The sequence below is a fragment of the Neurospora tetraspora genome, assembly GCF_033439725.1.
Source record: "Neurospora tetraspora strain CBS 560.94 chromosome Unknown B0H65scaffold_1, whole genome shotgun sequence".
NCBI classification, from domain to species: Eukaryota; Fungi; Ascomycota; class Sordariomycetes; order Sordariales; family Sordariaceae; genus Neurospora; species Neurospora tetraspora.
Genome location: NW_026944383.1, coordinates 872,851 through 896,544, shown reverse-complemented (window position 1 = coordinate 896,544; position 23,694 = coordinate 872,851). Strand labels below are relative to the sequence as shown.

Sequence of the window (23,694 nt, the reverse complement as noted above, 5' to 3'; positions counted from 1 at the left end):
ACGTACAGCCATGACACTTCTGTTAACCAATACACTGCATTTACACCAAAGTACTAATGCAGTCTTCATTGAGGTACTTACTCCCGGCTATAGCATTCGTTCTCTTCCTGAATACCACAAGTTATGTAGGTAAGAATGCCGCCTTTGGAAGTCCTCGCTAACATGGTTGTGTTTTGTTCACACTTCTATTACATTTGAAAGCTCAACAAGGAGCCAGGCTAGCAGTCAGGCCTTGTGTTGCTGTGCGAATGTCGTTGGCTGATTTTTCGATAATATTGAGACAACTGTAAACAGAAGTTGGGCGAAAGACCCGACCTTCGAGGGACCGAGCAACCTGTAACCGCCTCTGTAACTGTTAGGTCAAGCGTCACTCCTGAGAGCAAGGGAGCAGGAGCGTTTAACAACTCTCGACAGATCAACCAAGTTGTCCATTTGTTTTTCACCTTCATGTGAACTTTAACCCGACTTTGACCACGCCATTCCAACGTCCATAGACTTTGATCGAAAAAGTCACAATGTCATGTTAGTACCAGTGAATTACCTCGAATGATCACATCGCTAATGGAAGACCATTCGTAGTCCTCTCCACCAAAGCGCAACTCGTACACAAGTCACCCATCCCACCAAAGACCACCCGGGAACAGGCGATAGAACTATTACAAGACGACGAGTTCCTTCTCTCGTGCGACCCGCACCTCGCCAAATGCGAGCCTCTCATCCCCAGTACGCCGCCAACTGTTCCGAGCGCTGTGGAGCCGCGAGTGCTCGGCGAGACAAAGTCCTACAAAGTCACCGACGTTATCCACACGCTGCCTGCCGGACTGTGGGACAGCAACGTTGTCAGTACGTATGAGTTCGCGAAGCTGGATACTGGCCTCTTTGTCCGAATCAGAAGCCCGCTGTCAATGGTCATGGAGACCGTTTGGGAGATCAAAGAGGGGCCAGATGGGGGCTTGGAGATTGTGGAAAATGTAGAGATCAGTTGCTCGAGGTTGTTGATTGGAATTGCCAAAGGGCAGTGTGAAAGTGCCTGGGAGGGAATCCACGGGAAGATGTTGAAGAGGCTGGAGGGTTCAGGCGGGGTCGACCCAGCATGAGAGCCTGCCTTACCTAGTAGACCTTCCATTGTTATGGATCTGGGATATGGTTTTCCTTTCGGTTTGACGTAAAGATATCAACATAAGGCCATGAGCTCAATGAATGTTCTTGTTGTTTGACACTGCATCGGACCTGACGTTAGTAGGTAGTCCCTGTTTTACACAATGCCCTGGCGAAGGTCCGCTACAGGGCTGGATTTGAGACCTGGGACCGCTGAACTCCCGCTGAAGGACCTCAAACATCCTCCACAAGTGGAGCCGCATCCACGCGTGGTGGCATGTGGTCCTGAGACTCTTATTGGCTGACCTCGCTTACGACGGGATCACTTCTCGGGCCGTTTTAGCACATCGTGTGATTTCTATCCGCTGTCAACACTCAAATTGCTGGTGGAAACCACGACAACCAACAGTTGGGACGGGCACATTGTCAGCCAGCGGTGTGGATGTGCACTGACGACAGGGAACCGCTTTCCATCATCCATCAATCCGTGCTCCGTTGATGATCCAGCCATCGCGTTGAGGCGAATGATACACCCTTTGACCTTCAGTTGGATGAAGGTCGGAACTGGCTCGTTTGTCGGAGGACCCTGAGGGTTGGGCTTTAGGTGTGACCTTTCTGTTGCCAAGTTGGGCGACTTTGCCCCTGGCAGCGCAAGGAGCCGAATAACGCGGACTTGGGTGACCCTGACTCGGGCAAGTTCCGAACCTTACACCAAGTTGCTTCTCTTCACAATCTCATCGTCCGTCGTCAACAACGGAAATCCTCATCGGTAGGAGGGAGCGAACATACCGCGATACCCCTAGTATCGACTCTCATGTGAGTACCTGCTGCTCTCTTTCCGGATCGGAGCGATAACATGAGTCCTCATCCTTGGCAAGCCTCGACCTTGCCATTCCTCTCATCCGTCTTGTCAAGGGTGTCACTCCTGATGGACACTGCATATCAGAGTTGTACCCCTACCTTCATCTCTAGACTCATAGCTCAAGGGGACATACATACATCAAACACCCGACTACCTCATGATTGAGGAGTTCAGTGACACTGACGTTTCTCAAAGACCACCCAGTTGGGCTTCCCTCATTCATTGTCCTTATAACTTCCTATCGTCTCCTTTTTACCTGGTCACTATCTTAAAAATTCCGAGGCTACCATAGGACTAACTTACAATAGTATTGATACCCAGCTTCTGCAAAGTGTATTTGAAACTCACTCGAGGCATAAGGCTCATCAACACATTCATCTCATCTGCGCCCCCAGAAAGCGCTAGAGTAACGCTGTACAGCTGAGGTGTCGTTTTCGTTGACACACTTACGTCGCCGTCACACCGCCTGGGACCAGAAGCCTGTCCCTTATCCGGACCGACTCGCTGGTAGAGTTACGGGAGGAACATTGAGGCTTCACACAATCACTAGTACTTTACTACCACCAGTTTCCTCCAGTCCCTCTTCGGGGACAGTCAACAATCATGGCGACCCTATCAGTATATGGGTCAGATTTCCTGACCACCACCAAGAAAAAGGCCATCGAGGATGCCAAGAAGATGCAGGCTGTTGTTGCAGAAGAATGCAACAAGTCAGGAAAAGAAGCACCCCCATATCAGCTAGAGGAGCTCATCGGCAAAGGCAGCTTTGGCCGCGTCTACAAGGCAACGGATAACAAGTCCAGTGCTGTTGTGGCTGTCAAGATCATCGACATCGAAGAGAGCGACAGGGAAAATCCCAGGCTGGCGGACACGTATAGCGAGTTTATGAAGGAGACCAGTGCCCTCAAGTTACTCAGTAACAGCGGCGCAAAGAACATCAATCTCATTCTCGATGTACTGCCCGTTGGACAGTCCATGTGGCTGATCACCGAGTACTGTGCTGGCGGAAGCGTGGCTACTCTGATGAAGCCTACAGCACCCGGGGGCTTGCAGGAGAAGTGGATCATTCCCATCCTACGAGAAGTCGCAGAGGCCATATTTTGGGTACACAAAGAAGGAATCATTCACCGTGACATCAAGTGCGCCAACGTACTTGTGACGGAGACGGGCGCCGTACAGCTCTGTGACTTTGGTGTGGCTGGCATCGTCGAGACCAAATTCGACAAACGGTCGACGTTTATCGGGACACCTCATTGGATGGCACCGGAACTCTTCGAACCCACGCCGTCCTACAGCACACCGGTTGACATATGGGCGTTTGGATCTATGGTATACGAGATTGCCTCTGGACTTCCTCCCAATGTCATGTCGGGGTTTAACATCCCCCAGCTTGGCAATTACATCAAGTCCCACGCGCCTCGTCTGGAGGGAGACCAGTACTCAGACAATCTCAAGGACTTGGTGGCTTTCTGCCTGGTGGAGGACCCCGCAAAACGACCGACCATTGAACAAGTCCAACGGCACCCTTACATATTCAACACGAGCTCAGAATACCCAGCAGCATCTCTTTCCAATCTCGTCCGAGGTTATAAGGTTTGGGAGGCGCAGGGAGGTATCAGAAAATCACTGTTCGCGCCCGTTGGTGCTCAAGGCCCGTCCGATTATGCCTCAACTGCCCTCTCCAATGACGAGTGGAACTTTAGCACAACGGTCGACTTTGACCGAATGGCCATGGACAGCGATGCCCAAGCTGTGTATGATGTTTATGGGCACAATGTCGACTTCGAGTTCGACGAAGAGCAGACCCGGCGCCCCAAGCCTAAAGGAAGGAGGCGGCCGCCTCCTCCTAAACTGCTAGCTCTCAAGGCACCTCTGGAAAAGCTGTTTGATCCTAATACGATCTCTGGCTACGATGAGAACTCGCGTGCTTATTACGGTCTGGGGGCGCCTCCTCTAACGGCTACAGCAGAGACAACACTAGTACTGGATCTACCAAAAGACTCAGATCTCAACCTACGACAATATGAACCGAGCTCACAGGCGGCACTGCGAGAGTCGCTCATAGACCTGGATGCCTCCTTTGATGGAAATGACCTGTCTCAGTTTGTTGACATGGAGACTATTAAGGCTGGCCCCCGTGGTTCGATAGATTACGCAGCCTTCAACCCGAACCCGGACTTCAGCAAACCGCCCCTCAGCGACCCGGCAGATATGCCAATGAACATCAACCGCCGTACGCAGGACTGGAAGTTCCCGTCAATGGCTGCTCCGCCGGCTTCTGCCCATCCGGAGATGTCGCGCTTCCCGTTCCCGTGGAATGAAGAGCGCTCCAACGACAGCCAGAACGACAACTTCGTTCGACCACCCCTCATACACCACCCAACAGACCCGCTAGGCTTCCAATCGATGGGCTACGATTCCATGCCGCCCAAGCCTCCGGTCGACAACCGCGTTTCGGTAGGGAGCCTGATCGATCTCGATGAAAGCTTACCTATGCCAACAAACGATTTCACCAATCGGGAGTATACGCGGCCATCCACAGCCAACTCGGACGCCGCTTCCGTCAGTGGTTCAGAGATAGGCGGCGCAAACCCATTCGACCTCGAACGGCACGCTTCACTTTATCAGCCGCTGCCTGTCGTACGATCATCATCGGTCCGCGAACCGTCCATCTACGTGTCGGACGACAGCGATTACGCCCGGGTCGCTCAGGCGCCGTCAGAGGAGCAATTCATCGGGACCAACGGTCGTGGCACGCCCGACTATGCTTCATCCGTTAACGGCGGAGGCAGCGTAGGGAACGGTAGTATCGGCGGCGGTAGCATCGGCGGCGGAAGCATCGGCAGCAGGACAAGCAGCCGCGCCCACTCCCGCGCGGACAGCTACAGCTACGCCACCGACGACGACGTGGGGGGGTATTCAGCCGGCGAGTACGCCGAGTCGGACTACCTGGGCGGCAGCATGGATCCGATGGCGATGGGTAGTCGTGAGCGCAACCGGAGTCGCCGGCGGCCGAGCGGCATGCGGCCGGACCCGGATATGCACCATCCGCCTCGCGGGTACGGCATGGGCGGGAGCATGAATGGGAATAATGGTATGGGCAGCCATGGTGGCGGGCATCATGGTCACCAGGCGCATGGTCATGGTCATGGTCATGGCCACAGCAATAGCCAGGGTTCAACGGATATGATGCATATGCCTCAAGTCCCAGAGCCGCCGAGAGTCAGGGTGATGCAGGGCATGGCGAATCGAGAGGAGGTGAGGGATGATGTGATGAGGTTGCTGGCTAGCTTCTCTGAGCACCTGGGGTTTGCGAATGCGCATGTAAATACGCTTCCGGTGAGGCAGGGGAGGAGGGGAAGCGAGGTGAATACGAGTGTGTGAGGGAAGTATGAGTATTACATTGGGATACGGTTTGTCTCTAAACCACACTGAAGTAATTATTTGATGTGTGTAGTTGGTGTGTGCATGGAGAGTTCAGGGGTATATGGTGTAGCATGGATCTAGGGTCAGGTACGGATAAGCGTCTTAGCGGTAGTATACAAAGAGCATAGGAATTGTAATTCTTGTTAACAAACGGATTGTTAGTGAAAATTTGTCGAGATTGAAGATGTTGTTTACTGTCATCAAATGATGTAATCGATAGTGCTGTGGTGGTGATTGCAAGACGGGCAGCCTAGTATAGGGTGTAAGATGTTGTTGGGTTGAAGTTGAGATAAAAGAGAAAAAATTCTCCACAGTGACTCAAAACCTTGAGCTTGACCACCACCACCTTCAAGATTTGATAACCAATGCAATCGATGCCTTACAAGATATCTCTTACTCAAAATCTATAGGGAAATCGACAGACACTTGATTTTTACATCAATACTCAAAATCGCCGAATCCCCTGAATGAGGGGACCTATTTGCGCCAATATCAAAACCCTCACTGCCCGATTCAGACGATCGCACCTCCCACATCTCACCCCAAACTCCCAACGACGACACCGCATCACTACAACAACAACTAGATCAAAGCCCACGGCAGTGCCATTAATGGCACCCGCTATGACAACGACAATGGAAACCCGGATTCTCAAAGTGAAGGTGGACGAAAGCAACATCCAAGCCCTCGGCCACTGGAAGGACTCAGACAACAAAAATGGAACCAGCAACCTCAACACATGGGAGGTCCCAACTACACCAGAAAATGAAGATATTCTAGCCCCCATCCGCGAAGCAGCCCACCACCTCCGCACCACCGACATCCCCGTCGCCTTCCCCACGGAAACCGTCTACGGCCTAGGCGCCGACGCCACCCGCAGCGCGGCCGTCAAGGGGATCTACGCCGCGAAAGGTCGACCAAGCGATAACCCTTTGATCGTGCACGTTTGCGATTTGAGCATGTTACGGTCATTCATCTCTCCCTCTCCCTCTCCCTCTCCCTCTTCTCCCTCCTTCTCCTCAGCAGGAGAAGAAGAAGAAGACCCAATCCCAGAAATCTACCACCCCCTGATCACCCGCTTCTGGCCCGGCCCACTCACCATCCTCCTCCCCAACCCCTCCCCCTCCCTGCTCGCCCCGGAAGTAACCGCCGGCCTGCCCACCTTCGGGTGCCGCATGCCCGCTTCTCCGCTGGCTCGCTCGCTGATCAAACTCGCCGGCGCCCCTCTCGCCGCGCCCTCGGCGAACGCCAGCACCAAGCCCAGCCCCACCGCCGCGCAGCACGTGTTGGACGATCTACGCGGTCGCATCGCACTGATTCTGGACGGGGGATCATGCAGCGTGGGGGTGGAAAGCACGGTCGTCGACGGGCTTTGCTCCCCGCCTGTTGTGCTGCGGCCGGGCGGCGTCAGTTTGGAGGAGATTAGGGCTTGTCCCGGTTGGGAAGGCGTGGAGAAAGCGTATAAAGACCAGGCGGAGGTCGGGGGAAAGACGGCGCCGAGGGCGCCGGGGATGAAGTATAAGCATTATAGCCCGAAGGCGAGGGTGGTGTTGTATGAGGCGGAGGGGGGGGGGGGGGAGGTGCCGAGGGGGGATGTGAGGGAGGCGGTTGAGACGGTTGGGGAGAAGGAGGGTGGGAAGGTAAAGAGTGTTGCGGTTATAAGGACGGGGAGGTGGCCTGTTGCTGGGGGGTTGAGGAGTCAAGGGCTTGACGACGCTGTTGCCGCTAAGGACAGCGGGGACATGGCTGAGATTGGATTCGTTGTTAGGGAAGGGCAATGGCTGGATGAGGACGACACCACGGTGCTGGCGAGGCTGCTCGAGATTGACTTGGGCAATGATGTCAAGGGGGTGGCGCATGGCCTTTTCGCTGCTCTCCGAGAGCTGGACAGGCGCGGCGCAGATGTAATATTCGTGGAGGGCGTGAGTGATGGAGATGATATCGCGGCGGCGGTCATGAACAGGCTGAGGAAAGCAGCTTCCGATATTAGAATATAGACGGGGTCAACCCCTATAGATCGCAAGAAAAGACTATAACTCCTGTTTTCTGCTAACCCATCATTTGTTGGCCTTCTGTGTGTCTTTTTCTTCATGTGTGCATGGCCCATTACTCTGCTATAAGGAGGCCCCGCCTACACAAAGGCCCTATGATTCTTCAACGAACCTATACGCCAACTTCACCTTGATTGCTCACAACCGCACTCTCTTTCCTTGGTCATTATCCACCAACATATGCCCTTAGAGACCCTGACGAAGCCAGTCGGTAAGCTTAGCCTTGCCTAGTTGTGCCAAGTTGTTGACACCCTGCTCGGTGAAGGGGTCGAGACGACTAAGGTTGACATCCGCAGGTGGTGCCTTGCTGCATCGCTGAATGATAATGGTAGGATCGGTCTCGAGAACGACGCCGTCGTCCACGATTTCGTCGATGGCGAGGGACACGAGATCGTAGTTTTCGACTATTGTGCGCTTGTCGATCGATTGCCTGTGTAGAAAGCCCGTGGTTAGCCAGCCATATCCCATAACCAGCGCCTTCACGTTTGTCAGAGGAACTCACTTGAAGAGCATATGCAAGCTGTCCCTAAGCGCCAAAAGTACGTTGTAGAGAAGAACTTCGTTCTCGTCCGCGCTACCAACGACGTAGATAGCAACATCCGACTCCATTTTGTAGAGCACCACCTTGTTGTCGTAGAGGAGGATATCACCGGTCTGCTTTGCTGTCTTCTGAAGGAGGCCCTTCTCGAAACGGGTTTGAGAAGTCTTGTCGGGATAGGGGTTCTGGGAAGCGCTTGAGGAAGCTGTTGTGTACGAGGTTCGGTCTGGTCAGCCTCATGGGAACATGCGACACCTGAAAAGGGGGTAAAGGAGCGTCTATCGCATACCGAGTCCGGCGGCCACTCCTGTTCCTGGTGCGCCAGCGGCAGCGTGAGGAGGAGTGTAGTACTTGGAGAATATCCGCGAACCGTCATCGCTGGAGAGGATTACTGTTGGAACTCAATTGTCAACATTGCTCGACATGGCGCGTATAAGCCGCGACCCGGGACCAGCGTGGTGGCCTAGTGTACCTATAGCGTTGACGCTATACAGCGACATTCCTGGCGACATCTTGACTGATTATCTGGGGGTTCTCGTTCCTAGAACAATTGCCGTCTTGAAGCTGGTATCGATTGGAGAAGGTCGGCGGCGAGGGGCAACTCGAAGTCGATGGGCGCAAGTGGGTAGGTAAATAGTGGTAGCTTAAGACTCCAGAGGTGCTGGGTAGTGCTAACAATGACAAGGCGGTAGAAGCGGTCCCTGTGATGTGGCTTGAATCCAGAGCGAGCTCTCCAAAGGCCCCACTGCGCGGTACGTACCTGACAGTTCGAAACTCAAAAGCTGGCCTCGTCTGTTTTGGGACCGACAGGGGTTTTAATGGGCTAACGCGACCAGACCCCTGCAGACACGGCCGTGTAAAGTGCTTTTATCGGAGACGCGTGTGTCGCGACTGTCTTTTTTTCGCTTCCCCTCTACGAGACAGGAACGTGATCCACCTTTCGCCCTGAACACGCTGCCGACCTGCCAACCACCTTGCAATACAGAGGGATCGGGAGCCACAACAACACTCCAGCGTCTTCATCCCAACTTGTCTTCTGTCCCTTTACTCTCTGTACCATCTGAACCAAACCACGAAAAGACAGAGCAGCAACCATGTCTTCCCCAGCAAAGCGCAGAACAACGAGAAGCTCCCAATCAGCGACCCCCCGCGCCACTCGCAGCTCGCAGGCTGGTCCTTCGAGCGCAACTCCTCGCCAGACCCGCGCATCACAGCTTGCCTCCAGTCCCTTATTCTACGAGTCCTCTTCGCCTGCCAATGGCGCCAACCCGGTGTCCTCGCCCTTGAGGCAGATGAGCAATACCCAGAGCACTGCCCACCAAGGCAATGCGCCGAGCTCGCCTTTGCGCCAGCAGACAGAGACCCAGAGCGATGCCGACCGAACTCCCCGCGCAAACGGACGGAGCCAGTTGATTGGGGGTATGGCTATCACCAACACACTCGAGATTACACTGAATGCTGATCACACTCTATAGACTCGTCCCCCATCCGCTATGCCTCCAGTTCTAGCCCGGGCCGCCAGCTCACCCAACAGTCCGATCTTCGTAGCGAAAGCAGTCAGCTCTTCGTCAGCTCACAGAGATCCGTCACCGGTAGATCCCGTCGAGGCGACATCAATGGCGACCCTCTCCGAACTCCCGCCCAGATTCCCCGCCGAATTATTCTCGACGACGCCGGTCGTGTGATCCGCGATGCCCCTGGCTCCGATGCCAACTCTTTCGTCACCAATAATCCCAACACCTCTGAGGCAGATGCTCTTGGTGGACAAAGCCAAGGTCTTGTTTGGGGTACAACCATCTCTCTCGACGATTCGTTCTCTGCGTTCAAGGACTTCCTCAGGAACTTCACCAGGAAATACCGGATGTGGGCAGATGGCGCAGATGAGGCCGAGACTATTGGCCATCCGGATGCGGATTCGAAGCCATACTGGGAGGCACTGGAGAACATGCTGCTGCTTGGTACCAACAAGCTGTATCTGGATCTCCGCGACCTCAAGTCCTACCCACGCACCCTGAAGCTCTGGCACCAGGCCCAACACTATCCTACTGAAATCATCCCGGTCATGGACCAGTGTGTACATGATTGTATGATGGAGTTGGCGCAAAAGGAAATGGCAAGCCAAAGAGCATCCCAGAACTCTAGGACCGCCCCAGGTGCCTCCCAGAGTTCTGAGCCGAACTTCCCAAGCTCTGAAAGGAGTGAGGAACCATCCACCCCTCGGCCTGCCCAAACAGCGGCGCCCACTATCGAGGACCAAGTCAGCCAAATGGCGTATGTGGTTCGCCCGTGGGGTCTTGACAAGATCACCAACCTCCGTGATCTGAACCCATCTGACATGGACAAGCTTGTGTCCATCAAGGGTCTTGTCATCAGAACCACGCCGGTTATCCCCGACATGAAGGATGCATTCTTCAAGTGCAGTGTTTGCGGTCACTCTATAACCGTTCAGTTAGATCGTGGCAAGATTCGTGAGCCTACAGAGTGTCCTCGGGCTCGCTGCGCCTCGAAGAACTCGATGCAGATCATCCACAACAGATGTGCTTTCGAAGACAAGCAAGTTATCAAGCTACAAGAAACTCCGGATAACGTGCCTGCTGGTCAGACACCCCACTCGGTATCCGTTTGCGTCTATAACGAGCTTGTGGACTTTTGCAAGGCCGGTGACAGAGTTGAGCTCACTGGTATCTTCAAGGTCACCCCTGTCCGCGTTAACCCGCGCATGAGGACGGTCAAGAGCGTACACAAGACATATGTTGATGTTGTCCATGTACAAAAGGTTGACCGGAAGAGGATGGGTAGCGATCCGTCAACCCTCGACCTCGCCGAGGAAGAGGAAGCCCATGCTAATGGTCAGAGCATGGACGAGGTCCGAAAGGTCTCTCCTGACGAGGAAGAGAGGATCAAGGAAACCGCCGCTCGACCGGATATCTACGATCTCCTTTCACGATCTTTGGCTCCATCGATCTATGAGATGGACGATGTGAAGAAGGGTATTCTCCTTCAGCTGTTCGGAGGCACGAACAAGACCTTTGAGAAGGGTGGAAGCCCCAAATACCGTGGAGACATCAACGTTCTCCTTTGCGGTGACCCATCCACCTCCAAGTCCCAGCTTCTCTCCTACGTCCACAGAATTGCCCCAAGAGGTGTTTACACAAGTGGCAAAGGCTCTTCCGCCGTAGGTCTTACAGCCTATGTCACTCGCGACCCCGAGTCCCGCCAGCTCGTCCTAGAATCCGGTGCTCTCGTCTTATCCGACGGTGGTGTCTGCTGTATCGATGAGTTCGACAAGATGAACGAATCCACCCGCTCCGTTCTTCACGAAGTCATGGAACAACAGACCGTGTCCGTCGCCAAGGCTGGCATCATCACCACCCTCAACGCCCGAACATCGATTCTGGCGTCTGCCAACCCTATCGGCAGTAGATACAACCCCGATCTCTCAGTGCCGCAAAACATCGACCTCCCGCCAACCCTTCTGTCCCGTTTCGATTTGGTCTACCTTATTCTCGATCGTGTCGACGAGAAGAACGATCAGCGTCTTGCCCGCCATTTGCTCTCCATGTATCTCGAAGACAAGCCCGAGAGTGCCCAGCAAGCCAACGACGTCCTCGTAAGTTTTTTTATTCTTCCTATACCCTCATCTGTCTATGAAAATGAACTCCAAAACCTGACCAAATCCCAAAAATAGCCCGTCGAATTCCTAACCTCCTACATCTCCTACGCCCGCTCGCACATCCACCCAGCCCTCACCCCCGAAGCCGGCCGCGAGCTCGTCGAAGCCTACGTCGAGATGCGCAAGCTCGGCCAGGACGTGCGCGCCGCCGAGAAGCGCATCACGGCCACCACGCGTCAGCTCGAGTCCATGATCCGCCTCGCCGAGGCGCACGCCAAGATGCGTTTGTCTCAAACCGTCACGCGTGACGACGTCCGCGAGGCCGTGCGCCTCATCAAGTCGGCGCTCAAGACCGCCGCCACCGACAGCCAGGGCCGCATCGACATGAGCTTGCTGACGGAGGGCACGAGCGCGGCGGAGCGCCAGCGCAAAGCGGACATGAAGGATGCGGTTGTCCGGCTGCTGGACGAGTTGACGAGCGGTGGGCAGGCGGTTAGGTATTCGGAGGTGGCGAGACGGTTGGGCGAGGGGGCGGGTGTGCAAGTTGAGCCGGCGGAGTTTTCGGAGGTTATGAGGGCGCTGGAGATGGAGGGTGCTGTTATGGTGACAGGTGAGGGTGCGAGGAAGAGTATAAGGAGGGTTACGGCTACTGTTTAGAGTCGAGGGTCATGATGATTGGAGTTGAATGATGTCAAAAGGATTGATGATATTTTGAAGTGATCAGGGTTCGAGTTACGGTATGTTTCAAGTTGTCATAAGCTCTGTTGGAAGAGGGTACTGTATCTTATCAAATACCATGGTGTTATGTGGACTGAATACTGGTAAAAGTTGTTGAATTCTGGTCAAGACTTAAAACATGTTGCTTCCCATCAACTTGAAATAGGTATAAGTCCCTCGAACACTCGATAAACAAAACAAACTCGGTATCATAGAGCTGAAACAGACTCGGGTAAAAGCATCATCAAAGACACGCAAAAATCAAGCAGCAGTCGTCTGCACCTCCTGATTACCCCCTACCACACTCCCATTCCCAGTCGTATTCGTCTCAGTATGCGTCAAACTCGCACCATCCACTTCCTTCTCATTCAGCTGCTGCTGCGGTACCTGCTGCAATTGCTGATCAGGCGCAGCAGCGTTCCTCGGCTGCGAAGCCTGGGGCTGCTGGGCATGCTGCTGGACCGTCGGAGGAGGCGAGTTGCTAGTAACATACTTGGCGTCCTCGTCCAAAGCCGCCGCCGTCGTCGTGGGCCGCCAGTCCCGCAGATCGTCTTCGGTATCGTTGAGAATTTGCCTGGCTTGGTGACCTTGCGTGTACGGGATCTGCGAGTCGCCCGGGACGATGGGGGTGTCGTCGAGGAGGTTGAGCAGACGCAGGCCGTGCCGGGCGAGGATGATTTGCTTCTCGGCGCGCTCGATGGTGGCGAGGAATTCGGCTGTGTAGGCTTCTTTGAGTTTTTGACGGGTCTGTTCATTGTTCGTTTCGTGGTTAGCTAGTTCGACGTAAAGGACAAGATGGGGGAAGGACACCAAAAGGGGGAAGGAAGAGGAGACATCACATACAATATTCGTCAACTGCGCCTCCGCAACCAGATTCTCCGCCTCGGCCCTAACCAGCTCCTGCTCCAGCACCACCAGCCTCGTGCTCTCGGGCTCCTTGGCCTTCAGCTTGGCGATCTCGTCCGCGATCTTGTTCTTGCCGTCCCGGCTCGGCTGCACGCTCTTCTCCGTGTTACGAATGGTTTTCAGCGTGCCGCGGCTCTCGTCCAGCGCGTGCGCGTAGTTGTCCTCCTGCTCGCCCAGCTCCGACAGGATCACCCCGACCTTGTCGCTGATGTCGCTGATCCCTTCGTCCGTCGTCTGCTCGCCCCATTCTGAGAGTTGTTGGGCGATCGAGAGGCGCTCCTTGGCGGCCGTCTCGTGCGCGGAGATCAGGTTGTTTTCGGACTTGATTAGACGGTAGAGCTTTTTGGAGAGCTCGGGTTGGATGGTGCCCCGGAGAGAGGAGAGGCTGAAGCCCCGGCGAGAACTGTGGTGGTGGGAGGAGGCGCCGGTGGAGGCGCCGCCGCCGCCGCTCCGGTTGTTGGAGCGGATGGAGAGTGCTCGGTTCCTACAAAGGTATGGTGTCAGTAGATGTTGGGGCAGAGCGATATGCTGATGAACGAAGGTACCACAAGCTTGGAGAGCGACTGCTGTCGATGCTCTTGCGGGACATGGTGGTAGGTTGTTTTCACTAGGTTGATGGATAGGTATTGGTGAGCTAACTTACATGGTGTCTGACGGCCACTAGTGATGACAAGTGATAAAGAGTGTTTAGATTCTGGGTTTGTTGGTGTTGATCGTTCTTTCTGTTGTTAGTTACCCCTCTTTGGAAGGTGCTGCTTATTGCTGTAAGTGTTGTGTGATTGATGAAGGGTTTGGTGTATAGACTCGATAGAGCACGTTGATGGATGAACTATAAAAGAAGTGGTAAGTTATAGAGAAAGTCCAAAAACAATTACCGAGGAATAAATTTGGTTTTGGAGGAGTATACTGGTTTACGGTTCCTGCGATCGACGGCGAGGCAGGTCGTCACAACCTCCTGCGTGCCACTCTCTCGGTAATCTCAGGCTCGACGTCATTGGGCCCGATGAGGCTGAGAACAGGCGATGTACCGTGTAAACCAAGGTATTCAATCCCCCATAGACCCCGGTAGATCGTAAACTTGACCGGCTTTGAAATGGAGAAATGGAGTGTTGAGGTGACTGGTATGCATGCATACTGTTTATTAAACCCCTTCCTCTTTGATGGCCTTGCTCTGCCTTCCCTCCTCTCTTCTGCCCGTCACTAGTCTCATGCATGTCTGTCACTTGCCTTCGTTAACTTGAGCACAATATCGCCGTCGACGTACTCAGTGGACCTGTTTCTAAACCTAATAAAGAGGTGGTGTGGTTGCTGTCGTCATGGCTTCGGCGGTTCAAGTCTTCGAGACAAAGAGGTTGTGTGACGTCATAGCAAAAGACCCTTCGCATCCGCTTTGGGGATCAAACCCCACTTCTCATAGCTGTTCCCCTTGCGAGTTCTCCAGGATGGTCACTCGAGTAGTTGTGAGAATGAAAAGACCATGGACAGTCTGATATTGATTTCCTGTTTCGGATAAGCCCTTCGCTGCCTTTGAGAAGTCGTAAACAACTGGGATATGCCTTTTTGTTAGCCAAAACAGTTTCCCCAAGACTGATGAGGAAGTTCTCACGAAGACAATGCTTTTGTAACTCGAAACAAACGACATGTCGGAGAACCACTACTCAACTTTGTGTAGCGCTACTGTTGACCTGAGCCCATACTCCCGATGACTATCCTGAACAACTTGAGGGGTAGTAGATGGGTAGAGCTTGAGTTGTTACGTTCGTTCAGGTCTTCCCATGGACATCCATATGGCTCTTTCCTCTCATAACAAACGCCCTGTTGCCATGCTGTGCCTAAAGGCGAGCCTTTGGGACTGCCGAGTGGATGGGTTTGGTAGGCTTTCGCTGTCACTTGTCGCAGTCAGTAACACTGATCTCACTGCAATGGACTCTCTCCGCATACACAATCTCGTTTCTTTTGCTCCTTTAAATACCTGGCCGCTGTAAGTATGACGATGATACACTTATATAGGAAATTTTCACCCAACCCATATGTCTATTAAACCACACCGCTTGCTCCTCACTTATTTCTTGGTTGCGAACTTGAGGTTGATAAGGCTGAGAAGCCAAAGGCTCACGAAGACGGCCATCGAGCTGCTAAACACAACCAAAGGCTTGCGCAGAACAGCCGACATCGGATAGTCATAGGTGACGGTGAGATCACGGTCTCTGAAGTCATCGACCAAGTTGCGCCCCTTGATGACGAGAGCTGTGCGGCCGATGGTATCCAAGTAGGTCTTGTGAATCTGCACACCCGCTTCGGAGATCGAGGACTTGGGGATTCCGGTGGTCCATTTTACGTTCCTGTGCGAAGCAATGTCAGTAACACGTTGGGGCAGTTCTGGGGTAGTAATAACGTACTCGGCTCCCTCAGGCAGGATCAAACGGACCACAACCTGCTCGTACTCGACACCCTCGGGCTGCTTGGGACCCTCAAGGAAGGGAACATTCAGAACGAAGCCTCCGGTCGCCGTCTTGCGCAAGAAGTTCGCAGCATCCGAGTTCCAGCCAATGGTGAACGGGTACTTCCAGCCTCCAAACAAGGGGTATCTAGGCTTGATTTCAAGCAAAGCCTCCCTCTTGTTGCTACGGAAGTGGGACGTGGAAACGTTGCCGATAACATCGGTGTAGTAGGGGTCGGCGCTGCCAACGCGCAGAGGGAACTTCATCTCCTTGAGCGCATGGGTGACAGGGTTGTAGTATTGCGACTGCTGCCACTTGACCCGGTTGAAGAGGGACGAGAGGTTGGCACCCCGGTGCTCGAGATCGTAGCGCTCCTCAAACGCCACATTTCCGCCCCAGTGACTGACCTCAATGTCGCGCTCGAGGTGAGAAACGTGGATCACGGGCTTGTTGAACTCGAACCGAACTTGGACAGGCTCGAGCGCGCCGGCGGGCTTTTCGTCAAAGGGACCATAGACAAGCTTGGATCCCTGCTTCTGGGGGAACTCCTTGACGTCTCCACTGCCAGGAAGCTTGGTGTAATCGGGGATGATGGTCGATGCGAACTTGACTTCGGTCTTCTGCTTGGATGTAGTGTAGACCGAGGGGCAGTAGGCCGAGAAGGAGTACGAGAGAAACTGTTGCTCCTCCTGCTTGATCGAGGCTGGGAGAGGCTTTGAGGCGCTCAGGAGGTAGTAGGTGATGCCCAAAGTCTGCTGCGCGCCCGGCGCGAGAGGTGTGGGCAGTCGAATCCGAACGTACTGGTTGGGACTACGCAAAGAGGTTAGATGGGGACTTGGGAGACAGGTGGACAACAATCACTGACCCGGACGACTCGAATTCGACAGGCTCGACAACGAATGGACCGGACTCGGCATTCTTGCGATCCCTAACCTCCACACCACCCAGACGCGACAACTGCTCGTTTGTAAAAGGCAGAATGTAATCGGACTGCGCCTCCTTGTCGATGTTTTCTATTACGACATTGATGGACTCCTTGACGTAGTTCTTCTCCAGGGACACAATGTGGACGAGGTTGACATTCTTGAAGACCTGGGGCGGCGTGAATGTTGCCGGGGCAGAGGCGCTCGAGGTGCCGCTATCGCTGTGCTTGTGATGGTGATGGTGATGTCCATGCGCCGAGCCTGTCGATGCTAGGGAAAGCAACGAAAGAACGGCAGAGAAGACGGCCGATGTCTTCATCTTGAAGGAATGGACTGGGACGCGTTCATGAACCGTTCAGTAGTCCAATTGAAGATGTGGAAGACTTGGGATAGGGACCTAGCAGGCGCTACAATTCAATTACACGAGAAGCTGGCTGTCAAGAGTGTACCGACAAGCATCACCGTGGCCTCTCGATAATCGGCCGTGTTCCGCCAGCTGCCCAGCACTTCTCCAAAACGCTTACGTTGCTTTGATGGACCCCTGTTCGTCCGTAGAGGTGTCCACCCCGGCAATTAGAGCTCGGGCCACCAAGCTTAAGCTTCCGAGTGGGTCGCCAGGTCCCGCTTGACGGGGAGGTCCGTTCACCTCCACCGAGCCTTGGCCCGGGCTCCGGCCGGTGTTTCTGGCTTCGGAGGATGATGACGCCGTGATCCCGACTTTACACTTTTTGACTCTAGGGTAAACTGCGATACATACCAGTATCCCACGCGAAAGATTTTGGCGGGCGCTTCCGTCTGCATGGAACCGATCGACCCTGAAGACGTCAAGACTGTAGGGGCTGCCCCGCCATAACCTCACCTCTCTGGAGGTGTTTACACATACTTCAGATTCATCTCTAAACTTCAGAGTTACCAGTTACTTTTCCCGAAATTTTGGAGATAGATGGAGCTCCCAGCGCGCCTTCATGTCCTCCATGTTGGTCAACCATGGCTGGCCAGCTCATATCAATGATGGTAATTTGAGTTGCCGTTGAGCTTCTGCCCAAGCTGCGGGGGAGCACCCATGTAGCGGCAACAATGAGGGGCAAATGCGTGTCACACGTTGGGAGCTTGTAACCGCCCAATCTCTCAAACTTTGTGAAAAACTCGCATGGAAAGTTTTGTCTCCTTACTCTGAGACTTTATCACCATAATAGCCCCAACATCCAATTTGAACCCTGGAATAGGGACCGACCCAAAAAGGTACCTCTAGAGAGGAGAGTAGAAACCCACGAACTGCCTGCGTGCTGTCCACCACAACCACTACTGCACTGGATGTGGATCGTGAAGCTCCGGGATGCTAGGTCGACGAGGTCCCCCTCATGATTTGGGCGGATTTCCACGCTGGTTTCCACTTCATCATACCCTGAAATGCAATCTAGCTTCAGCTTGACAGCTTCCACTTTGCTTGGCAGTACATTCTATCTATGAGCCCGGTGATAATTAGCTTACTCCTGGCCCTCATTTCTCCAATCGCGACCTATCCGGCCGACTGCTCCTCCACATGTTTGCACACAATTAGATGATACGTTTTCACCCAGCTGTTGTTAAATATATAAGGCCCAGACCGTTGACGTGTTCCTGAACATCAACCTTAGCTGTTCCCTTCTTCCGACTTTCGAGCTCTCAGTGGACCTCGACAACCGCAGTATATAACCCCGAGTTATCAAGATACTCTGTCTTTTCGCCCGTCATGGTTGGACTTGGACCTAAGCCTCCCTTTCCCAGAAAGGGCACCGGTACGTACAGAGATTTGTTTTCAGCCTCATCATCAATTACATCTCTCCGGTCAATTGATCAAGCCGTCCGATATAACTAGGCACCTACTCCACCTCCCGGCACATGTTCTTTTCACCTCCTTTGTCAAATCATCAGATGCCGGGCGGCGTGAGAAGTCGGGTTACGGGCGGCAGGATATGCACAAGTCGCCGCGTCCTCGCGTTACACCGACTCTCTACGGAATTGGGATTGATAGCGGCATGGGCGGTTCATGAAACCTTTCACGACTCGAGCGAGAGACCAAGTGGCGTCGGTGCCCTCTGCTGAAGCTGCGGTGCTACTTTGTGCCGACGAGTTCTTTCGGATTCATCCGTCGAGAAACCTCCGTGATCCTACCCCGGGTTTTTCCCGTCCCTTTCCATCTCGCTTCCAGTTCTTATCCCGGGTCATTTCCATTCCCGTGGAGGTATCATCCCGCATGGTGCCTTCCCCAACACCAACCTACCTAGATACACACCATTGTGCTTGCCAGTATTTGCTTGGCTTTGACCGGCGTGAGCAAAAGCGGAAAATGGTGGGCAGCCCCTTCCTTCTGACATGGAGGGGTAGCTTCCTTCGTTTCTGATGACAGCTCTGGATGGGTCAGCTTACCCCCTTCTTTACTTCACAACTTGGCGTGCGTAACGTGCCTCGAGCCTGTCAGCTTGCGTGGCCGCCGCATCAAAGGTCAGGTACTACCAACTGGACCAGAGAGCTTGAGCAAACGTCTCGTTATTTCAACTGGGAAAGAGCGGATGAAACTGAAGTCGAAGCAGCGGAAGTTACGTCTAGGAAGCAGTTGATATTGGATCTTATCCTTGGATGGAACCCCAAAGTCCCGTCTTCCTGGGTGATCAGCTCCCCAAGCTTCCGACCTATGATTCAAGCTATTGTCCTGCACCACCAGTACCCCAACACCCAGAGTGAGATCGCCGACTTCACCTATGAGACCCTAAGCCACTTCAAGTGCTATACCCATCATTCGCTGCTTTTCCCTCTATTACAGGGGTAACAACATCAGACGCCCCAATTTTCCCTGCGTTTGTTGGTTCCCGAACGGCAACTTTCGGCGTCTTGCCGATTTCCAGTCAATAGTGTAGACTTTGCTGCCTGTGGCTTTCGATGCAGCTATGGCGCCTCCGCCTGCCGGAACGTCGTCGCCAAGAAGCCTAGTCCACCTTGAGCATCCCCCTCCTCTCAGCAGACTTCGCTCTTATCGCCACCACGCCCACTGCCACAGTCGGACCAATTCCAGCGCAGAGGGCAAGAAGTTTACCACGATAGTTCCCAATCTTACAGCTAACCATGGCGTCAGGAACCCTCGATAACATTCCTAAGGACCTTCGCAAGGAGATCGAGCACCTCGAGCGCCTCTTCACCGTCGATGGCGCCAAGCTCAAGGAAGTCACCAACCACTTCGTCAATGAGCTTGAGAAAGGTGAGCACTTGACGGATTGCAAAGATACTTATGCCCAAGGCTAGACGATATGCTGACTGCTTCTCTTGTGTTTAGGTCTTAGTGTCCAGGGAGGGAGCATCGTGCGTTTTACCACCGACCTACCGACAAAGACATTGGAACGAGCCTCGCTGACGATAGAATCACAATAGCCCATGAACCCTACCTGGGTCATGTCCTTCCCCGACGGCAACGAAACCGGTACCTATCTGGCTCTGGACATGGGTGGTACAAACCTACGTGTCTGCCAAGTCACTTTGACCGAGACAAAGTCCGAATTCGACATCATCCAGTCCAAGTACCGCATGCCTGAGGAGCTCAAGACGGGCGACGCCGAGGAGCTGTGGGAGTATATTGCCGACTGCCTCATGCAATTCATTGAAACGCACCACGGAGACCCAACCAAGCTCGATGCGCTTCCCCTCGGCTTCACTTTCTCCTATCCTGCGACACAGCACTATATCGACGAGGGCGTTCTGCAGCGCTGGACCAAGGGTTTCGATATCGCTGGCGTAGAGGGCCATAATGTTGTCCCCATGTTTGAGGCTGCCCTCAAACGCCGGGTAGGTTGCGTTCTTCAGCTCTCTCTGATCAGCTGCTAATGTTTTCTGTCTCTAGGGAGTGCCTATCAAGCTGACGGCGTTGATCAACGACACTACGGGCACCCTGATTGCCTCGGCATACACTGATCCTAAGATGAGAATTGGATGCATTTTCGGCACAGGTTGCAATGCTGCGTATATGGAGAACTGTGGCTCTATTCCCAAGCTCGCTCACATGAACCTCCCACCGGATATGCCAATGGCCATCAACTGCGAATGGGGAGCTTTTGACAACGAGCATAAGGTCTTGCCTCGTACTCCTTACGACGTCATTATTGACAAGGATTCGCCGCGCCCCGGTCAGCAGTCTTTCGAGAAGATGGTCGCAGGGTTGTATCTGGGTGAAATCTTCCGCCTCGTCTTGGTTGACCTCCACGACAACCACGAGACCCACATCTTCCCTGGCCAGGATATTGCCAAGCTTCGAAAGGCCTATAGCCTCGACTCGTCCTTCCTTTCCCTCATCGAAGAGTGAGTATAACATCTTTGTAAGACTTAGAACCTGGCAACTAACAAACACTTGCAGGGATCCGTTTGAGAACCTTTCCGAAACCTTTGAGCTGTTCCAGACCAAGCTGGGGCTTACTCCCACCGGCCCCGAACTGGAGCTGATTCGTCGCACCGCCGAGCTAATCGGCACCCGCGCCGCTCGCCTCTCCGCCTGCGGCGTTGCTGCCATCAGCAAGAAGAAGGGATATAAGGAGTGCCACGTTGGTGCTGACGGGTCCGTTTTCAACAAGTATCCCAATTTCAAGGCTCGCGGTGCGCAAGCACTCCGTGAGATCCTGGACTGGCCCGAGAAGGCGGACCCCAAGGAAGATGATCCGATCGAGATTCTCGCCGCCGAGGACGGAAGCGGTGTTGGTGCTGCCTTGATCGCTGCCCTGACGATGCAACGGATCAAGCAAGGAAATATGCACGGTATCCTGCACCCAGAGAACTTCAGAACTACCGAGCCTCTGCCTGCGTAAACTGAAGATGAAGAGAGAAACTCAATGATTTGCTCTTTCCTCTTGGAAAGCTTTGTGGATAGCCAGCTCGGATGGCGTTTACCAGTGCCGGTTCCCCTTTGACGGTTCAGACCTCTACTTTGGCCCAGGAGATGAAGAATCTTATACTTTTAATACAGTTGATTGTACAATCATGATCCCAACTTGCAATGTGATCTCTATGGCCTGTGCATGGTGGTTTGCGTATATGCTAGTGGTGTTCGGATGTTAGACTGTAGCAATCCCCTGGTGTTAAGCTTCCATGTTTCGGTACGCTTCCAAGATGAGTTCCTGCTTGACTGGCTTCTAGGAACATCAGTGCCGCTAGCTTGTAAGCTACCCTTCCTCAGAGCAGGTGTTCCTCCACATAATGACCCAACAGTTCCAAACCCCTTTTCAACACCTCAGTCTCACAAGCATAGCCTATCCTAACACACCCTTTAAAGTCCGTCCCAAGGCCAAAGCAAGGACTGCCAGGCATAAACAGGACATTCTTCTTGTCCAAGACATCCAACACAAAAGCAGCATCATCAACCGGCTCCCCTCCCTCCCTCAGATTCCGAAATTGCACCAAAGCCGTCGTCCCCGCCGTCGGCCTAACCCATGAGCAAACCTTGCCGTATTTGCCCTCCACAAACTCTGTCAGCAACGCCAAATTCGTCCTAGCCAAATCCAAATTCCTCTCCAGCAACGCCGGCAGTACGGTAGGACCAAGCGCGTAGCTGGCTACCTGGTCGTCCAGCTGCGAGACGCTGATGGCCGTGTAGTCGCGGGCAGAAGCGATGGCGCGGAGGAAGGAGGGAGAGCGGGAGGCGATCCAGCCGAGACGAAGGCCGGCGAGGGCGAGCGATTTGGAGGTGGAGCCTGTTGAGATTGTTGTGTATGAGGAGGGGGAAGGGGATGGGGATAAGGACAGGATGGAGGGGGGTGCTGGGGAGGACTGGTTGGGGAGGGAGTGGAAGAGGGGAGAATAGACTTCGTCGGAGAGGATGGTGATGTTACGGGAGGCACAAAATTCGAGGATGGATTGGAGGGTTGGAGTGGGGATGGTGGCGCCTGTTGGGTTGTTGGGGTTGTTTAGGACGAGGAGCTTTTGGTTTTGGTTTTGTCAGTTTCTGCCGTTCTCGACATGGTTTTGGTCAAGGGGGCAAGAGGGGGGAAGGGGTCCAAGAAGGCGGGACTAGACACAACAGACCTTGGTATTGCTCTTCACCAACCCTTCAAGCTCCTCGACATCAGGAACATAGCCATTCTCCGCCTTCAACTTCCACAGAGAAACCTCAGCGCCCAAACTCTCTGGAACCGAGTAAAGTTGTTGATAAGTAGGATACACAGAGATGACATGATCCCCCGGTCCAACCAGCGTATAGAAGACCAAAAAATTGGCGGCGATGGCGCCCTGGGTGATGATCACATTCTCGGCGGTTAACGGTTCCAAGTCTGGTGAGTAAAGGTTCAGGTCCCGGTTGAGGAGCGAGGCCACCCGCTGCCGAAGAGTCTTGGAGCCGAGGATGTCGCCGTATGTCAGCTTCTTGGAGAGCTGTAGGGGCGAAGAAGGGGAATTGTCGGTGTTTAGGGATATCAGGTCGTCGACGGAGATGGAGGCGCAACAAGTTTCGGCTATGTTGATTACGCCTGGGGTGGTTTCGTAGCGGTCCATCCATTGTTCGACTTCGAAGGGGGTGATTTTGACCATTTTGAATTCTTCGGAGTGACTGTCACTGGGCAAGTGATGTAAAACAGGGTGGAATGTGTCCTGTGGCTAGTTGGTGTGTTTATTCGGTTATGCTTAGAGACTCGAGTTCGTGTATACAGATGTCGGTTTATATAAGACTAAGTTATGGAGTCCATCTCGAGCTTTTGACATGAAGGGCGCGCCCTTCTCTTTCGATAGTTCGATTTGTTTGACACGAAGCTCCACAGACCTGGTAGCATCAAGCTCCTAAGCTCTCTTCCGTGACAAGGGAGGCAGTCTTGAACCAAGACATCTGCATGAAAGCACTGACAGGATCGTGAGATTTTCCTTGGTGTTTCGACTCCAATATTCCCAAGGCTTTGGCACCCAGGCACCGTCGTCCGCATTCCTCAACAATTGACAATCCCCGCATGATTCGCGATAACTTGAGCGCCATGTGAGTCGTGAGGTTGTAACCAATGACAGCGAGCGGGGGGACAGGTGGATTTCAGCAAAGCTGGGGAAGATGTGAATCCACACTGTAACACCCATGTTCCAGTTTACCACAGTTAACCAATGAAATCTACGGAAACTCGTCGA

General features: G+C 53.7%; 9 protein-coding genes across 9 annotated transcripts; 5 read left to right on the top strand and 4 right to left on the bottom strand.

Moving 5' to 3' along the window:
* Positions 1-145: 145 nt before the first annotated feature.
* Positions 146-1,276, top strand: B0H65DRAFT_447987 (uncharacterized protein). The gene is made up of 2 exons (XM_062825886.1): positions 146-522; positions 580-1,276. Exons 1-2 carry the CDS (start codon positions 516-518, stop codon positions 1,095-1,097), a joined length of 525 nt encoding a protein of 174 aa, XP_062685701.1. The 5' UTR covers positions 146-515; the 3' UTR covers positions 1,098-1,276.
* Positions 1,277-2,157: 881 nt separating this feature from the next.
* B0H65DRAFT_8506 (uncharacterized protein) lies at positions 2,158-5,680 on the top strand. The gene has a single exon (XM_062831483.1). The coding sequence runs from the start codon at positions 2,564-2,566 to the stop codon at positions 5,342-5,344; it is 2,781 nt and encodes a 926-aa protein (XP_062685700.1). The 5' UTR covers positions 2,158-2,563; the 3' UTR covers positions 5,345-5,680.
* Positions 5,681-6,021: 341 nt separating this feature from the next.
* On the top strand, positions 6,022-7,383 carry B0H65DRAFT_504436 (DHBP synthase RibB-like alpha/beta domain-containing protein; the record flags this gene model as incomplete). Its single annotated transcript, XM_062827914.1, has 1 exon — positions 6,022-7,383. One exon carries the CDS (start codon positions 6,022-6,024, stop codon positions 7,381-7,383), a length of 1,362 nt encoding a protein of 453 aa, XP_062685699.1.
* A 35-nt stretch (positions 7,384-7,418) lies between these two features.
* On the bottom strand, positions 7,419-8,736 carry B0H65DRAFT_447977 (Longin-like domain-containing protein). Its single transcript, XM_062825885.1, has 4 exons — positions 8,448-8,736; positions 8,265-8,366; positions 7,940-8,180; positions 7,419-7,867 (listed from the first exon to the last, which is right to left on the bottom strand). The coding sequence occupies exons 1-4, from the start codon at positions 8,485-8,487 to the stop codon at positions 7,624-7,626; spliced, it is 627 nt and encodes a 208-aa protein (XP_062685698.1). The 5' UTR covers positions 8,488-8,736; the 3' UTR covers positions 7,419-7,623.
* A 150-nt stretch (positions 8,737-8,886) lies between these two features.
* On the top strand, positions 8,887-12,404 carry B0H65DRAFT_482946 (cell division control protein 54). Its single transcript, XM_062827660.1, has 3 exons — positions 8,887-9,394; positions 9,451-11,585; positions 11,664-12,404. Exons 1-3 carry the CDS (start codon positions 9,070-9,072, stop codon positions 12,243-12,245), a joined length of 3,042 nt encoding a protein of 1,013 aa, XP_062685697.1. The 5' UTR covers positions 8,887-9,069; the 3' UTR covers positions 12,246-12,404.
* Positions 12,115-13,824, bottom strand: B0H65DRAFT_8436 (Eisosome component PIL1-domain-containing protein). Its single transcript, XM_062831476.1, has 3 exons — positions 13,757-13,824; positions 13,149-13,695; positions 12,115-13,052 (listed from the first exon to the last, which is right to left on the bottom strand). Exons 1-3 carry the CDS (start codon positions 13,798-13,800, stop codon positions 12,567-12,569), a joined length of 1,077 nt encoding a protein of 358 aa, XP_062685696.1. The 5' UTR covers positions 13,801-13,824; the 3' UTR covers positions 12,115-12,566.
* A 1,328-nt stretch (positions 13,825-15,152) lies between these two features.
* On the bottom strand, positions 15,153-17,075 carry B0H65DRAFT_447970 (Ribophorin I). Its single transcript, XM_062825884.1, has 2 exons — positions 16,518-17,075; positions 15,153-16,462 (listed from the first exon to the last, which is right to left on the bottom strand). Exons 1-2 carry the CDS (start codon positions 16,892-16,894, stop codon positions 15,274-15,276), a joined length of 1,566 nt encoding a protein of 521 aa, XP_062685695.1. The 5' UTR covers positions 16,895-17,075; the 3' UTR covers positions 15,153-15,273.
* A 1,232-nt stretch (positions 17,076-18,307) lies between these two features.
* Positions 18,308-21,401, top strand: B0H65DRAFT_414855 (hexokinase; the record flags this gene model as incomplete). The annotated part of the gene is made up of 6 exons (XM_062823949.1): positions 18,308-18,353; positions 19,688-19,810; positions 19,886-19,911; positions 19,981-20,391; positions 20,447-20,901; positions 20,957-21,401. 6 exons carry the CDS (start codon positions 18,308-18,310, stop codon positions 21,399-21,401), a joined length of 1,506 nt encoding a protein of 501 aa, XP_062685694.1.
* A 186-nt stretch (positions 21,402-21,587) lies between these two features.
* B0H65DRAFT_8314 (pyridoxal phosphate-dependent transferase) lies at positions 21,588-23,203 on the bottom strand. The gene is made up of 2 exons (XM_062831465.1): positions 22,615-23,203; positions 21,588-22,509 (listed from the first exon to the last, which is right to left on the bottom strand). Exons 1-2 carry the CDS (start codon positions 23,113-23,115, stop codon positions 21,766-21,768), a joined length of 1,245 nt encoding a protein of 414 aa, XP_062685693.1. The 5' UTR covers positions 23,116-23,203; the 3' UTR covers positions 21,588-21,765.
* Between the last annotated feature and the right edge of the window lie 491 nt (positions 23,204-23,694).

Bases quoted from the DNA above. Each gene is read 5' to 3' on its own strand.
- B0H65DRAFT_8506 (XM_062831483.1), top strand. From the start codon at position 2,564: ATGGCGACCCTATCAGTATATGGGTCAGATTTCCTGACCACCACCAAG.
- B0H65DRAFT_447977 (XM_062825885.1), bottom strand. From the start codon at position 8,487: ATGTCGCCAGGAATGTCGCTGTATAGCGTCAACGCTATAG. The intron at 8,367-8,447 runs GTACACTAGGCC...GAGTTCCAACAG, and splicing joins GTATAGCGTCAACGCTATAG to TAATCCTCTCCAGCGATGAC. The intron at 8,181-8,264 runs GTATGCGATAGA...CGTACACAACAG, and splicing joins AGGAGTGGCCGCCGGACTCG to CTTCCTCAAGCGCTTCCCAG.
- B0H65DRAFT_482946 (XM_062827660.1), top strand. From the start codon at position 9,070: ATGTCTTCCCCAGCAAAGCGCAGAACAACGAGAAGCTCCCAATCAGCG. The intron at 9,395-9,450 runs GTATGGCTATCA...CACACTCTATAG, and splicing joins ACGGAGCCAGTTGATTGGGG to ACTCGTCCCCCATCCGCTAT. The intron at 11,586-11,663 runs GTAAGTTTTTTT...TCCCAAAAATAG, and splicing joins AGCAAGCCAACGACGTCCTC to CCCGTCGAATTCCTAACCTC.
- B0H65DRAFT_8436 (XM_062831476.1), bottom strand. From the start codon at position 13,800: ATGTCCCGCAAGAGCATCGACAGCAGTCGCTCTCCAAGCTTGTG. The intron at 13,696-13,756 runs GTACCTTCGTTC...ATACCTTTGTAG, and splicing joins AGTCGCTCTCCAAGCTTGTG to GAACCGAGCACTCTCCATCC. The intron at 13,053-13,148 runs GTATGTGATGTC...AACAATGAACAG, and splicing joins AGGCGCAGTTGACGAATATT to ACCCGTCAAAAACTCAAAGA.
- B0H65DRAFT_447970 (XM_062825884.1), bottom strand. From the start codon at position 16,894: ATGAAGACATCGGCCGTCTTCTCTGCCGTTCTTTCGTTGCTTTCCCTA. The intron at 16,463-16,517 runs GTCAGTGATTGT...CTCTTTGCGTAG, and splicing joins GTCGAATTCGAGTCGTCCGG to TCCCAACCAGTACGTTCGGA.
- B0H65DRAFT_8314 (XM_062831465.1), bottom strand. From the start codon at position 23,115: ATGGTCAAAATCACCCCCTTCGAAGTCGAACAATGGATGGACCGCTAC. The intron at 22,510-22,614 runs GTCTGTTGTGTC...CAAAACCAAAAG, and splicing joins TGGTGAAGAGCAATACCAAG to CTCCTCGTCCTAAACAACCC.